At 33.4% G+C, this 17359-nt stretch overlaps 1 protein-coding gene across 3 annotated transcripts in view; it reads right to left on the bottom strand.

Moving 5' to 3' along the window:
* LOC149071009 (uncharacterized) overlaps positions 1 to 17359 on the bottom strand; it is a 40121-nt gene that overhangs the window by 1400 nt on the left and 21362 nt on the right. For 2 of the 3 annotated variants that reach the window (XM_089248853.1, XM_089248854.1), the window contains exons 10-21: positions 15228 to 15390; positions 13379 to 13557; positions 12838 to 13017; positions 12609 to 12733; positions 12236 to 12358; positions 10971 to 11073; positions 9429 to 9623; positions 9182 to 9220; positions 8987 to 9065; positions 8777 to 8865; positions 7445 to 7588; positions 2830 to 2938 (exon numbers count right to left, since the gene is read on the bottom strand). In XM_089248853.1, coding sequence (XP_089104979.1) covers positions 2830 to 2938; positions 7445 to 7588; positions 8777 to 8865; positions 8987 to 9065; positions 9182 to 9220; positions 9429 to 9623; positions 10971 to 11073; positions 12236 to 12358; positions 12609 to 12733; positions 12838 to 13017; positions 13379 to 13557; positions 15228 to 15390 — 1528 coding nt within the window. The remainder of the gene's footprint in view (positions 1 to 2829; positions 2939 to 7444; positions 7589 to 8776; positions 8866 to 8986; positions 9066 to 9181; positions 9221 to 9428; positions 9624 to 10970; positions 11074 to 12235; positions 12359 to 12608; positions 12734 to 12837; positions 13018 to 13378; positions 13558 to 15227; positions 15391 to 17359) is intronic. The other variant, XM_089248855.1, reaches the window with a different exon arrangement.

The raw sequence follows: 17359 nt of genomic DNA on the forward strand, positions 1-17359 counted from the left end.
GTTTGAAAACTTTCAATGTTATTATTAACCATATGATATATATATATATAAAGGTTTTTTCTCCAGTTACCTTCAGTATGCTTAATTAGGAAGCTATTTTGCAAAAACTGCTATAAAAATTAAGTGAATATAATGTATTTAATGAAGCATAAATAATGAAGATTAATTAGCAATGATTTACGATATACAGGGTGATTGATTATAACTAAGGTTTTGATTTCAAAACATTTCAAAACACACAAAGAACCATCGTCAGAATGACTTCAAAATTTACATGAATATTCCTGAAGCAATGGAATTTTAAATGGCAAAGAGGGAAAAAATATTTAAATATGTGAAATTAACGAGACTGTATTCATCCAATATGTGGGAAATTTGTTTGCAGAATGGAAATGATAGCCAGTCAGGGTAAAATGATAACTTAATTAGCATCGTACGATTTCATAATTCATGGAAACATCACAAAAATGAAGTAATTGAACAAATAAAACTACAACTTATTTAAGAAATGTTAAATGTTGTCCACTGTGTTTCTGGCTATGAGTGTTCTGGATCAGAGTATGCCACGGTCATGATGTGGATGTGCTTGCAATTCACAGAGAATGCAATTCGACCACCACCTAACATTTTGGGGTTAACCCAAAGCCAAAAGTTGCAAGGGTTAAGGTCAGGTGACATGTCATCCTGATATTGTCAAAATGGTTCTTCAGTAGCGACTTTGCTGGTATTGCAATGTGCATCTTGATAAAAGTTGTACTATCCACACACTGATGTTGTTGAAGTGCTGAAATGATGTGGTTGCACAAAATAGATTATACTGCTGGCCAAGTACAGCATCATCTACTTGCACATTTTGCACTTTTTTCTTTTACGAAAGAAACGTCCATTGCTTCAGGAGTATCCACGCAAATTTTCAAGTCATTCTGACCAGTACTTATTGTATAGTTTTGGAATCAAAACTTTAATTATAATCACCCTGTATATAGCTGATTTTTCACAAATTTGTTACTATTATATAGTAGAACCTTGATTAACTGGGCTTAATGGTGAAAGTATAAAAAAAATTATTGAATATTATTAAGACTGGGTGATATACAGTATGAGATGTGGTACTTGTTATAGGAAAGAAAATGAAAATGTCTGTGAAGTAATGTAACTACTAGTACACTAGTCTGTCCTTTAGGGGTAGCTGGTGTCGTTATTGGATTATAAGACCACCTGCTCCTAGCATGATGATGCCACTACTGTTGCTGCTTCTTTGTGAAGGAAAAAAACAAAAACAAAAAAACCCTGTAAGATAATGCACCACTACATTTAGAAGTGTAATGCAATCCTTATTCACACACATGAATTTGCTAAAGATAGAGCATCAGAATGTGGCAAAAGGTTAGAAAATGTGGTAAGAATGAGAAATTCTGACTTCTTGTATATCACTTAAAATAACTAAGATCCCCAAAGCAGAATATGCCAAAATCTGTGACGTGCATCACAGAACAATCAGTGCTACAGCAGAACTATATAGAAGAATTTTAAGAAAAATGTAGAAAACACTATACATTTATGAGCATTTTTACTGCAGAACATTTTCAGTCAGCCAAGGGCTCATTGCAGAACAATGCAAAACATTCTGCTTTGGGGACTAAGATACTTTAAATGAGAAAATATATATATACATTCAGGCCATTTTTATTTGATTTTTGAAAAAAACCACTTATTACTTAAGACAAATGAAGCACTTTCATTTTTAGGTCTTTCCAGAGTTCTGTAAACATTGTTTATGCTTCTGCATGTCATAAAAAATACAGAAGACAATTGAATGCTATTGGGTAGTGTCAAGATCACAAAACCTATAATAGGCCTATGTATCTAACTGCTTTGTTATTCAAACTATACACAAAACGTGCACCATAATTTTGAATGATGAATGTTAGCTACTGTACAATAAATAGTGCAAGACCATAACGTAGTAAACACAAAATTATTTTTCCATCCGGGCAGAAGATTTTAATGACTGCTGTTCTACTTTTTGAAACCTCCTACTAAGCAAAAGAAAAATGAGTAAACCAAATTATAAACATAACCCCCCACCCCCAAATAACATGAAAAAATGATATAATTTCTACTTTGGCAGAATCATCAATTGCAATTTATCACATTTGTATTATTTGGCAATATATCAATGATTCCATCTTCATTTAAAAAAAGTTACATGAATTTTATTGACAGGGTTTTTGGCAAAAGAGTAGGGCAAAACCTAGAAAATAGAACGAAAATTTTACCAAAAAGTAGGAAATGTAGAACAAGTGGGAGCCCTGCTTTTAAAATAGAATAATGAAAAATTTCAAACAACAATCAGCATTAGCATTTTCTGTCGGAAAATTAATCTCTATTGGATTTTGATACAGTTTTCATCATTCACAATAGAGGCTACTGAACAAAAGATGATGAAATTCAATCTATAATCAACAGCTATGCTCTGAAGAATGGGAACCCAGGGCTGCAACTGCAAACAAAATCACACTTTGACACCCAGGACTGTGCAAGCCTGCTGGCGGATCTGGGTTCTATTCCCAGCAGGGATGAATGACATTTCATTCTAAAGTTCATCTTGGCACTAATAGGCCTATACAGAAAGTCTCTTTTCTAGTTATGTTGTGGGCAGAGAAACATCCGTGTTATACAGCATTATTAATACAGCATACTAACGAAAATCAATCGTGGAAATTAACTTTGATTACAGATCAAACCAAGAACACTAACACAATTTCTCATTGATCACAGAGTCGACCACTCAGTCGATAAAAAAAGTACTATTTTATTTCCACTAACCTCCTGCAACATTTTTCAGCTGCTGATGCTCCTCTGGACTCAATTTGAGAATGGTGTTTAGAACTGGCACCAGAGTACTCCTCTCGCTGCCAGGTTGAAGAGTGGCAAACTGAAATGTTTACAACAATACAGTGATCGAACGAGAAATATCATATAAGTAAGTTTCATTTTTCGATGGATATGTAAAGATAAACTGAGAGATGTGCTCAGGGTAGGATTAACCATTAAGCAAAATAAGTATGTGCTTAGGGCATCAAGAGGAAAGGGGCACTACAAAAAGTTGCCAAAATGTTTTTTTATGTAAAATTTTTTTCCCAGCATCTGGCAGAAAATCCTAAAATTTTCGATTGATTGTATAGTTGAAGATATTCATCAAAAGGATGGCACAAGTACAGAAAAACTGATAATATTGCAAAGTAGAGATCATGTTAATGCTGAGTTTTTGGAATGAGATTGCGAGCAGTTTCTATAAAGTTAGCTTGAGCTATTTTAACAGCATTATGTGGACTCTTTGACAAACTGATTTTTCTGAGGGACCCTCTCTACCAACTAAAAATTCCTGCCTTTCAATTTGCATACTAACTCTTGCACATTGTAAACACATTTACTTGTCTCCGGGTGAGACCCACATATTAATAAAACAAATCATTATCATTCTCAACCTATATGAAAACTACTAAATCAATACAAAAATGACAAATTTAAGAGTAAGCCAAGTTCTACAGAATAAGAACATGAACTTGAAAATGCTCAAATTTTTGAGTCATTAGTGGATCGACTGCATGGTTTCAGGGGTTTTATCTTATAATTTATTGTTATTACCAGTGCGAGACAGTTTGGCACCTCACTGCCGTATAAGTCGCACTAGTAAAATAACCCAGAAAACTTGCTGCTGTGTTCAGAGACATGAAATGAACCAAAAATTGTCTACAGGCAGTCCAGTGGTTAGGCCACACACAGCAAGGATGTCACAAGACTGCCTCCGCCACATTACCACCCTTCCCTGGCCTGCTGTATCCCCAGATTTGTCACCAATCGAGCATATCTGGGATCATTTGGGACGGCAAGTTAGACACCCTACGAGGTTGGTCGAACTAGAGGCGTATTTACAGCAACTGTGGAATGAGATGTCTCAGGACATCATACGGAACTTGTATGCCTCAATGCCCGCTCGTATCGCATCGTGCATTCGCGCTAGAGGGACAGAGTACTAAAACTTCTGTTCATCTGTACTTTTTTCTGCAATAAATGATCCTTTTTCTTGGATTTTGTAATCACTTACTTATATCAACGTAGTACTTACAAGTGTAAAATTTCGTTTCATTTTGACGACTTCTGGCTGCGCAAATTTTTATGGCAATAAGTGTATATATAATTTATACTCTATTTTCTCAGTAAAAATGTGTTTAGTGCACCAGCTGCTCATACAGGGTTACAAGTAGATTTCATGTGGAGAAGTTGGGTTTGTGCAATCACATTGCTACCTGTTGCGTTCCCGTTTTGACTATTTCTGAAAGTGTAAATTGGCCTAATATCAATGTTTCTGTGTCAATTTCTTCCTTTTTTATTATTTAATCTGTCATTGGAATTTAATTATGATATTTCTTTAGAGAAAGTAGGAATTGAGGGGGGGGGGGGTAACACACAGATGAGTGTCAAGAAATGGAGAAAGGACAAAACTTCATAGACATTGTGCCAAAAACCCTTTCGGTTTAATTGGGTTTTCATCAAGGTCTTAAATACAGTAAAGATATTTCTTGGGCAACCAAATCAAAAACCAAAGTCAAGACTCACCAAGAAGCAAAATCTTTTAAGAAGAATTGCTACTACATTTCCTATCAATGACCCAACACTGAAGACAAAAATATCATAATGGGTGATGAAGTTTTGACATTTTTCATGAACTCACAAGTTTGACAGACTGACGGACTACTACTTAACCATACATGCACTCCATACACACTCCTCTGTGGAATTTCTAACGAATCTGTACTTTTCAGAATGTATTGTATGAGTGTATGTATATGCATGGCCCTTATTATATTTATGCTGTTAGAATTGCACTTGTTTAATGTTCCTTTTGCTAGCATGGCCATCTGTGTTCCATATTTTGAAGTAAAGATGGTAAATGCTTGAATTTTCCCATTATGTAAGTATTGTATTGGAACTGCAGAAGTTAGCATTTCCCCATTTATTTGCCTCATGTAATGCCAACTATTTTTTTTTTCAAGGGCCCCCCGATGTTATGAAATTGTGAGTTTTCTAAATTCTATGGTAGTTAATTAGCTTTTCTAACATTAAATGTCAAAAATCAAAAATTTAATTTGATCTATGGATAAATTGAATTGATAGACAGATTATGTGATACCCCCCATTTACCCTCCATTGTACTCCAGTCTAAGGTGTGTTCCAAAATGATAGAGCCACCAGTATGTTTTGGTTTTTCCTAAACATAAGTTTATTTTGATACATTTATAAGAGCTGCTATATAGCACCCATACCAAGCTTTTATTAAATCTTTTTGAGAAAAAACTTTTGTTGAAATTTCAAAGGATAAACAAATTATTGGATATTCTCTCTCTTAAAGAGTGTCCCAAAATGATACAGCCACTTAGGTTTATCGTGCCGTCATGCACATTTTGCTGCCTTTGCACAGTGAGTTTTCGCTGCTAAACTAGAGGAGAAGAAAAAACTGGTTTTATTTATCGGCAACTGTGTAGTTTTCTGTCTCAAATTTAATGTTGAATTTTTTTCATAATGGGTAGAAGAAAATCTTTAAGAGCTTGAGAATGAAACAAAATTGATGAATTGTATTACAATAAGCTGTCATTTCGAGCGATTGCAAAGTCAATTTGCCAATCACAAGCAGTTTTTAATTATTTTAAATTAAAAGAACTGTATGGCACCAGAAATACTAATGGTTGTCCTGCTGTGTTGATGAAATGCCAGAGAAATGTGATTTTACACAAAGTAAGCAACTTTTTCATAAGTTTAAAGAAAATAGCATCCTTCCCTGATGTGAATGTAGCTAAATATACAGTTCATTGCATTCATTCTTCAGAGTTATAAATACATTTGCCATTGCAAAATGCTTACTTTTCAAAACTTAGTGAGCATCATAAACAGGAAAAACTCCATTGGGCGAAATATCATATGTCATGGACTTTTAAGTGGCATAATGTCTTTTGAAGTGATGAAAAAGTTTAATTTGGACAGTCCAGATGGCTGGAAATATTATTGGCATGATATCAGAAAGAATAAACAAAGCTACCTTAAGCATCAACAAGGAGATGGAATCATGTGGGGTGCGTTCAATGCTCGTGGAAAAGTGCAGTTAGCTGTTATGTCTGAATGCTCAGATATATGAAGAACTGTTGAATCAGTATCTAATTCAATTTTCTGAATCTCAAAATGGCGCCACAGCTCAATTTCAACAGGACAATGCATTCCCCCTCTCCCCCCCCCATAATGCAAATTCGACCTGGGAATGGTTCCTTGCAAATGGGATTCCAGTGATGGACTGGCCTGCACATGTTCTCCAGACATTCTCAAATCCATGAAAACATGTGGGCTATCATGGCACATAAAGTGTACGAGCATGGCAAGCAATACAACCATGTTTCAGAACTTGAATGGGCAATCTTCAAAGTGTGGCAAGATATTCCTCTGCAGCATTGTCAAAAACTTGAATCAATGCTTAAACGAGTGTTTGACATTATAAAGAATCTAATTCTCAGGATTTTCAGATTAAATAATGACAGCTATATTGTGCAAGTTATGTATTGCATAACTTGCTTGCATACCGTTTTTATCGCACCCACAGAAAAGCTGCACTTTCTACATGAGAGACATGTGGATCCAGGGCTATATAGTAGCAAGTGTGACTACAGCAACGGCTGATTGAATTTTAAGAAATCTTATTGATATATTTGACTGTACACTGATTTATGCAGTAATAACGGGGAAACCCCAGCAATGAAGCTAACCTTTGTCAATATTTTGAGTTTTCCTTACAAGTTTTTATCTTTTAGAAACATTTCAACAACAATTTTGTATAAATATTTTCAGAAGCAAAAAAAAAACCTTCAAAAGGGAATTTTTTAAGCATTTATTTAACACGTAAAACTTATATTTGTTCCAATACAAAAACTACTATATCTGTGTTTTCTAAAAAAATGGGAAAGAGACTATGAATACAAAATCTCGAATATGAAATCTGCAAATACAGAGAACTGACTATAATTATGAATGCACAATCCAAGTTTCATTTATTTGATATATATTCAATTCAATTTTTCAGGGGGTGAATCATAGAGAGCTAGCTATGGTAGCCAGTGCAAGAATCTGCAGACAGGGGATTAAAGAGGCACCTAAAGTTTTATTTTACAGTAGAATAGCCTTTTTATCACAGTTTAGGGTCACATGGAACCATCCAACTCTCCTGCTTAAATCTGAACTGTATTTTCATCTGAATCGTAAGTTATGTTATAGTCATGATGCATTTCATGAGTTTTTTTTAAAATCATATTTCTTTACATGTTTTACGCATTCTTAACACGTTTCTTTTATGTGCCGTTATAAATTTATCATAATAACACTTTTTTTTTAAGTTTACCTTTACGAAAACATTTTTCAAGTATTCCAGGTTCTCTGCATGAGCTTCTCTCTGCTTATTTCTCTCCAACCTACGCAATTCATCCTTTAGAAGTCGAATTTGATCACTCATATGCAGATTATTTGCTTCACTCTCATTGAGCAGCTACAAGAGAGGAAGAAAGTATGCCTCAAAATAAATATATGAAGGGATATTGAAATTTGAAAAACAATCAAATGATGACTGTGTTGCATGCTATTCAATTAGATCGTAATTCGTGCTATTCAATATTAGATCCCAATTTATGCTATTGAATTAGTTTCCCAAACATTTTTGTCCCCCCGCCCACAACCAGTTCAAAAATATTTTGTTCTCATCCCCCCCTAAGCAAATCTATAGGATCCTACTAAACCCATAGCATAGTTTTTACTGCCCCCCCCCCTGCACTATTCCATCGGGTCCCCTGGGGGCAATATTGCCCACTTTGGGAAATACTGGATAAACGAATACATTCATTTTTAATGAGATGCAACTTTGAAAATTTGGGCTGGTCCAATCAATTGATTAATAGGGTTGGCTAATCAATTGATCCCAGTTGAAAATTTTAGTTGAGCTAATCAACTCGATCAATCTGATCAAAATTTTCATTAAAAGTTTATGATTTAACTTGATTTATCTGACTAAAGCGATTAGATGTCTTCAATTATGTTCCTAGACATAACATTCCAGATAACTGAATATATTTAAAAATATTTCATTAAAATTAATTTAAATAGCTGATAATTTTAAATCAATTTATTTAAATAACTGATATTTTGATAAAACTTTTCAACATGGGGAAACACAAATGGATTCAACAAAAACTAGTGACGATTGTAGTTTTATACCATGTTTCATGGAAATTTTTGAAGACAAGACCAAAATTTATTGCCTCTGCTGTGAAGAGCACTTTTATTAATTGGGAAAAATCAGCTTCCGCAGATGGCCTTCATTTCTCAATCTATTTCTAGTACATTTGTTTACAACCATTAAGTGGATAGATATGAGAAATGTATGTGAATACCATATATTTTTATATCACTAACTGATTAACCCTAGAATACTAACTAAAAAGCTGATAAAAACTGCATGTTAACATGCAAGAAGCATGATCGTGCCTGTACATCTACGTTTCTGAGATGTAGAGTTAGTATTCTAGGGTTAATATTATATAGTTACCAATATACTATGCTTGCTATGAATGATTAGTACTTGAAAATATTCAATTAATTAAAATTTTTTGATAAACCAGTTAAAAATTTTACTCAATTCCCAGCCCAATTGTAAATGAATGGAAGTTTCAAATTCACTCACTTCACTCAAGTGATCTATCTTCTTACCAGCAGCATTCAGATCAGCCGAAAGTTTTTCTGAATCTTGATTAGATGTCACACTGATTCCCGCTAGAAAATGTTGAAAAAGAATATTATAAAGATGAAAACTAATATGTTTGTGTGGTCTGTTCACACCTAAACACTACGCATCCACTACAAAAAAGATGATTGATTGCAAGTATTTAATCACCTTCAGATTCTGTAGGCGACTGAATCAGCTTTTCTAGTGGGAGAAATCCTCCAGTTGGAATGGTGGCAAGAGAATAATGCTAACAGAGGAGGAAGAGGAGGAAAAAAAGAAACTTTGTCAGAATAACATTTTGAGAGAAAAGGAAGGCGATATATTTCAAATAATTTTATTCAATCGATGATTGAATACCCATACCTTAACTGGAGTCATCGTTCCATCTGTAAACTCTGAACCCTAATAGAAAACAACATCATGTTTCACATAAAAACTCTGAAACATCTCAAGGATTAAAAATATGTAGTAATACAGAGTTACAAAGTATAAATTAAAGGTAATGCAACATGCTTTGAATGATAAAGTCTCTCTGAGAAGGGGAAAAACATACAATAGATTTTTTTAAGAAAAATTACTGTAAGCAAAGAATGTGTGTGTGTGAACGCACCTCTCCTTCTTGTCGTTCTTGGGACAAAATGTCAAAAGCCAGTGAGTCCTCATTCATTGTCAAAACTGAATTCACATTGTTGTTATTCTGCTGTTCCCTTTGCAAACGAGATATTTCAACATCTGCAGACTCGAGTTGCTTGTGCAGCTCTTCTAGTGCATGCTTATGTTCCTCTCGCATTAACTTCATTTGCTTCTAAAAGAGAAATATTAGAGTAAAATACTAATTTATGTGAACAATGCAGTGAAAATCTATTGATATTACTCTCTGGTTTAAATGCACTTTTCTTACTCTTTTAATATATTACATCTATAATGATAACCCCTGTATACTGATACTTTTCTCTACTGTACCTTGAGTATTGTATTGTTATAGAGCAGTGTTTCCCAAAGTGTGTGATGGAATTGTCCAAGGGGGTGATAGAAGCTATGAGTATAACATACATAGGATCCTATGGGTTCACTTGAGTCAAGCATGGGGGGGGGGGCATGGGGGGGAGGGGGTGCGATGAGAGAAAAAAATTTCTGAAGAGGGTGATGGAACACAAAAAATTTGGGAAACTATGTTACAGAGTATTATGATAGTTGTTTCAGTGTTTCACTATATTTGTGAGAAACAAAGATTCACTATATTTGTGAAATACAATACTTTATGACTGACTCAAAATGTTAAAACACACTATTTCTACTTGGAGAGCAACCTCAATACAACATCGATATATAATGATAAATCTCTCTACAAGGACATTGTTTTCAATGTTTTGAAATGCCTATAGCCCAGGGATTGACAAATTACAAAAACAAATCTAGGCACCAACCAAATATTTTAGGAGCCAAGCGTATTTCATTTGCCAAAGTTAGTAATCACATATAGAAAATTTTGAGCACCAATTCTTTAGTTGTCATGGCCCCCTAGGTTTTGTTAAGCCCTGCTATAGTCTAATCAGGGGCACTGGAAGTGTTTGGAACTTATATATGGGTGCTCATCTTGATCTTTACGTAAGGAAATTTTGATTTCTAAATCAATTCAGTGAATGAATTAAGTTTATTAGAATTATATATATATATATTCATTCTTGTGGTCTTCAGGGTATCATATCAAGGTTTCAATCCCTAAGGGCAACTCTGCTAGCATTCTTGTCAGAATATTCCCTGACAAAGAGGTATAACAGATGGCACCAAGGGCACAACACATTGCTATCCAGGAAATTTCCATTGAAAGCTTAGTGTAATAATCAGTGCAAGAAACTAATTAATGAAAAGTAATTAGGAATTGGCTATTGGTAGGTCACAATCTGATTAATAATGGTGTGCATGAAATGACTGTGGTGCAATAAAAATTACGATTAAACATGAGCAGTAAGGATACCATAGTGTGAATAGATGCACAATAACTCAAGAATTTTGAAGTAAATATTTGTATAAAAGGGACAACTTTAGTCCTCTTTCAAACAATAAATTATGAACATTCAATTACTGCATAAAAGGACAGTTTCAACCTGAAGTTGTATTATTATAATCACAATGAATCAAATTCACTTGCCTTATAGGTAGATGACAGCATTTCAACTTGCAAAGTGTATTGTGATGCTTTATCTTCAAGCTGAGCTTCCAAGTTTGTCTTCTCAATGTTGAATTGTTCAAGCCTGAAAGCAAAATTAAATAAAAAAATTAATATTTATATGAGAAAAGTTATTGAAATTTCCACATAACAACATTATAGGATATTTTCTTCCAATATTTCAATTTTTTTGCATCAAAAATAAATTTTTGCTGCATGGAGGGGCATAGACAGACGCATGCTGCTCCTCCTACCTACATACCACTCTGATCTCAATATGAGTTAGGAGGTGGGGGCAGAGCTGCCAAGGGGGAAGGGTCAAAAAAGGTTAAAAATCTGCTGACCCAATACTGAATGGGGCCCCTTATATATGTTGTTACGGTTGGTATTTTGAAGTATAAAGATCTGTATAACTACTTTAAGATTATTAGATGACAACACAAGCGTGGGGCTACTTGTGTTTTAAATATGTTAATCAATAAAATTCAGTTGCACAAAAGTGCAATGCAGTAAAACACTACTTTTACGAAATGTTCCCGAACAAATATATAAAGCGTGACTTTCGTTGAGGTAACATAAATAATATTCATTATTATGTATCAATTCAACCGATTTGAATCTATATTTTTTATTTTTATTGCAAATTAAATATTTTTTTGAAATTTTTGTTTTTGGGCCTTAATTAAAACTGTGATGACCTTCCAAAAAATTTTCATGATGGTTATTTCATTTTTTCATAATGTGGTACTGAAAGGGTTAAAGTCTTATTTCTATGATTTTTATTTCATAAATGCATGTATATTTCTGACATTTTTAGGTAAAAAATCTGAGCCCTAATTATCACACATATTAAAAATATTTAGGCGCCAATGTCAATTTTTTAGGCCATATTTGATGATTCACTTCCAATCAAAACATTGTGATCAATAATTTTTTAGGCGTTTTAGTGATTTTGGTTTTAAGAGATTTGTCAAACCCTCTGCTATACACCGTACACCATGGTCTCAACTTATTTTTTTTTAATATTTTGTGGGTTGTGGGTGGAGTGCATAATAAACTAGCAGGATATCTATACCTAAAATTTGATTTGCATTACATAAATTTTTTCAGGATAACAGAAACTTTTAGGAACAAAAAAATCAAGTCAAATACCCATTCTAACATTTTGGAGATTCAAATATGGAGAAAAAGAAAATTGTTCGCAACCAATAAATATTAATAAAATATTTTTAATTCATACTTCCGACCTCATATTCCAATGTCTTCCTTTTGCTTCCAATTCTTGAATAACAGCCTCGTGCCTTTGAAGCAAATGCTCATGTTCATCATGAAGGGATTCACTTTCCAATGTCAAAGCCTGCAGTTTCTCACTAAAAAAATAGTCAGTAAAAAAAAGAAATCGCCTATAACTTCTGAATCGAATAACAAACTAACTAGATTTGAATTGAAAATTTCACATTAAGAGTCTTATAATTAAAACACATTCTGTTTTATTGGTTTGGAATTTCAAAAATTGAGACAGTGTTTCCAACACATGCAAGTGTCATAACATTTCGGATAACAAAATTTCTCACAAAATAAAATAACAGATCATGGTTAAATAATAAATTGTTGTCATACCTTAAATCCTTCACCTGAAGCTTGAGCTTCTCATTTTGAGCTTCAAGTTTTTCTCTGACTTCGGCATCAGATGTTGTAAATGGAGAAACAGTTTTCTGCTGTTTCAGAACATTATGCACCCTTGTCTGTGTAATAGAAATACATTACATTTATTTACTGATAAAGCAGTCAGCATTTTTATGTGTAATAGTATTCCGAGAAAGGCATTTAAATTTTCACGAGCACTCACTTTGTAATTTTCAAAGTTTTGCTTTACACTTTCTACTTCTTTGTGTGCCATCGTGATTTCTTGTTTCTGAGTAGCTATCTTCGAATTCAAGTTTTGGACTATCCTCTGGTGACTTTCGCCAGTGCTCTTCAACATCTCTTTCAACTGCTCCAGTTCGGCTGATTGCTTTGTAATTGTAGCCTGTGAAATCAATAGATTACATTCATTATAAGCACTAGTGCTCAAAGAAGCTTTGTGATCAAGACAGGATCTTGGAAGGGAAAGAAATCTGTTTACAATCATCAAACATTTTAAAATATTCATAGCAAAAAATGCAGAATATGTGAAATGGACATGTATGAATACAACTTGCATCTGTGTTTCAAATTTAATTTTTGAAAACCAATTCCATGGATTTCTTCTGTATACAGTATTGTATAAAACTATCCCTGAATCTCCAAATATATTGGGATATTTTAACCATTTTTGGAGATCCGATCTCCATCAGATTATAGCTTTCACTTTTAAACATATTATTCCACAATATATCCATTCATATCACCTTATAATCTTCTTCTAACAACCCGAGAGTTTCTATTTTCATGTTGAGTTTAGCAACTTCTTCTCTCAGTTCTAATTCTTGTTCCCTGACAACGATCAACTCTTTCTTGTTATTTTCGAGAGCTTGCTTGAAACTTTCAGCTCTTGTCTCTTCTGTGCGGCGACTACTTTCACTGAACTCTGGAATGAAAAGAGTTCATAAAGCTCTGAAAATGTTGCAATTGGAAGTAAATACATTTGTACACATTAAGATTATGCGTTAAGATCAATAATTACATAATTCTATTAGCTACTTATAGAAAGTAGCATACGCTATGCAAAAATCTCATTTCAGAAGATAAATATTACTGAAAAAAATATGAAAGACACACACCAAAATGAAATGTACTGTAATTTCTACAAATAAAGCCTCTGCTGATATAGCTATATATAGTGATAGCTATATATTACAGTACATTTTTTAGCTCTTATGTGGCTAATTCAAAGCCGCAGTTTATCCAATAGCTTTTTTTCTGGCATTCAAGAAACAACATTGATGGCGGAGAGCAAGCATAGTTTTGGATTATCTCCTAATAATTTCTCATCCATTGAAATATGACTCATAAATTTCCATCTTGGAACCTAAACCAAATAAATATCAAGAGCTTCCTGAGAAATCTTTCTCAAGAAGTTTTTCGCTTGAATTGTCATAATCACAGGATAATATTAATTATGGTATTAAATAGCATGGGAAATTTTCCTTATTGATTCTTTATTTCCCACTTATGAAAATACATTTTTCTTTCTCGATTTAAAAATCACTATATAAAAATTATTTATGGTTTTAAGGATCATATTATTTCTTTTCAAGACATATAGCACCAGGACCCCTTGGAAAGGACCAAATGGGTCTAATGCCCCTAGTACCAAACCAGGGGCAAAACTATCTTAAGAGCATCAGAGGATCATCATTATTGATTCTAATGAATTTTTATAAATATTCAGTAATGAATTTATATATATATATATATATATTATAAAACTCTGAAATAAAATTGAAGGTACTGTATTTGAATGTGTATAAGGAACCCCTTTTTGAAAAAAATTGGGGCACAAAAATAGGGGTTTTTATACATGGATAGTAAGCAACAACATGTATGGTACTGAGGATTATGCAATTCACAGTGAGAGTGATTCTGATGGTAATAATGAACTAGTATATGTGGCTGATTGTGATGTGTCAGCTCAGACTGATAAAGAATTTAATAATTTCTATGATGAATAAAAAATAGTTTTTTTTATATCTTAACACATTCGCACATCTGGCTATTTTTCCTAAAACTTTCATATAAATTGAGGTTTTTTTAAAGAGATATAAAGATATTTTAACACACACACCTGTAAAATGAGAATCTTGTTTTTTCTGACGACAACACTTACTTTTTAAAAATGAGAATTTTTGTTTCCGGATGCGAATGTTAAAATAAAAAGTATCTTTGATGAAAAGTTTTTTTCCCAAATTTTAAGCCTAAATGATTTTTTTCCTTACACACGTGAAAATACGGTGAATCAAACGACCAAAATAGAGTTGTATTTAATTCTTGAGTAAAATAGCATGCAGGTTATACCAAGAAGTAACATCTAAAACCCATGGCATTTCTACGTAAAAAATTTTTGCTTTTCTGGATGGTGTTTATTTATCAGAAATTACGACAATTATAATTCTTAGATTGCAACAATTTATTATTATGATTCACAAATGTGCTAATCCTGACAAATACAACATCAACATGAATTTAAAAAAATTTAAAGAATGAAGTGAGCATGTGTCAATTCAATGACATTATGTGTAACAATTTTGATTTTCTTACTTATCTCTTCCTGAAGTGAAAATATTTTAGTAATTTGGTCCTCTACATCTTTTCTCAAGTCTTTTATTTCTTCCGTTTTCCTTTCCAATTGGATGGTCATGTCAGAAATGGTCCTCTCGTAATCTGCCATTTCCAGATCGAGTAGACTGTGCTTATTTCCTTCCTGTAAAGACAAATAGTAATTACAAGAAAAGAAATTAACCGCTGCTGGAATGCTGTGAGAACCATTGTTTTCCTTTTGCAACCTCATGAATATATGCACACTTCTTTCACGTAAACATTTTTAACCCTTAAATGCTCAATTTTTCTTTTTCGAGCTGATATTTTTTTTCATAGTTGAGGACACATATATAGAAATCCTGAAAAATCATTTAAAAAAAAATCTATCTTGAATTGCATTGCTTATACAGGACCTTAAAGAGAATGTATAGAGTCTCAAAAATCTCCTGTAAAATAAATGCATAGCTGCCAACTTTTGAAAATGAAAATTCGGGAGATTTTCGCACAAACCCGTATTTTATGCTAAAACCACTTCCTAATAAATACTAAAGGGATTTTTCCCAATAAAATAGGGATTTCCACACATAAAAGTTAAATCATTGGGGAATAAAATCCCTACGCAAAAAAGAATAGAAATTGGAAGCCAAAACTTCAAAATGGTGATCTAAAAAATAAATAAATATTGTGTTCAATCAGAAACGCTGTGAACAAACATTCTGCTCGAATGACCCCAAAATCATCGGAAGATGAAGGGAAAAAAAGTGTCACAATTTTTGAAGAACACTGACTTTTTGTGACACTTGCTTGATGTCTTTTTTTTTTTTTTTTCATTTCACATGAGTGATGATGGCAGTCTTTCCACCATGACCGATGTTCATGTCCGTAACACAACTTGTACAAAAAGGAAAAGTCAGCCTTTTTCTGGAACGTTTGATGAAAGGAAATTCATCGGAATAAGTATCTTTAAAATTGATTAAATATGTTTTTGCTTATCAGTATTCATGTTCTGTTATATCGCACATACGTAACTTCAACAAAAGAAATTTTGACGCGTCACTATAGTCTTCAATTATTATCCAGGACTATTGGCTGCTACGCTATTTCCCTGCACGATAAGACAAACAACTTTCTTGTTACCATCAGAGGGTTTGTAAAATGGGGAATTTTCCCAGTTACGACGTTTGACGTCATTTCGAAAGGAGAAAAAAAAAGCTTCATGCCCCACAAGAAATTCCTTAGGGATTGTTTTCATAAGCGGGGATTTTTTAAATGAAGTAGAGAATTTTTAGGGACAATTAGGGATTTTTTGTGATTTCCGTAAAAATACGGGAGATTTAAGAACTTTTCGGGAGGTCGAGAGATGAAGCTAAAATTCGGGAGACTTGGCAGCTATGTAAATGTATTGAAGTAATATTACATTTCAAATATATAACTACCTCCTTTGTGATTCATACTATAGTAAGAAAAATAATCATGTGCAAACTTCAAGGTAAAAAAAGAAAAGAAATGTGACAAAACATTCTAAGAAATCAGCAAAATAACAGTCACACACGGTCTACAACAAACAAAGAGTTGTTGTCATTAATTCGGACATTTACCAGCCAATTCAAAACATAAAATGGAAAGAAATTGATCTCTTGGTTTATGTGAACAGCCAATTCCGAATTTTTATCTTTAAACTGGCTGCAGTAATGAACATCTAAAGGATCCTTGCATATATGCAAAGTTATGCATTTAAGGGTTAAGGCAGGGGTTCTCAACCCTTTTTTCACCTGCAACATCCCTTTCACTAATCAACACTTATCTGCGGCTGCCTAGAGTAGTTTAACAAAGAGTCTCTTTGAAAAACCTTTGTCAGGGCTGCCTCTCCATGGCATCCCTGACGAAAGTTGGTGGTGCACTGAGGGATGCAGTTTGAGATCCCCTGGGTTTAGGTGTATACAATATATTAAGATCAAATATGAAAATCTCTGACCAGAAAGACACCTTTTAACATATTTTTTTTTTTTTAAACCGAGCACAACTCAGGTCTATCGCCATAGGCAATTTTCTACCTAGTGAGTTGTGCCGGAAGTGTAATTGTGTGTACCTAACAGTCTGAGTACGTATCTAGTGTTGTGTATGATTTTTCA

Source organism: Pholcus phalangioides, unplaced genomic scaffold, assembly GCF_987345545.1.
Source record: "Pholcus phalangioides strain wild (caught in Gottingen) unplaced genomic scaffold, Ppha-v1.0 ptg000020l_1, whole genome shotgun sequence".
Taxonomy (NCBI): domain Eukaryota; kingdom Metazoa; phylum Arthropoda; class Arachnida; order Araneae; family Pholcidae; genus Pholcus; species Pholcus phalangioides.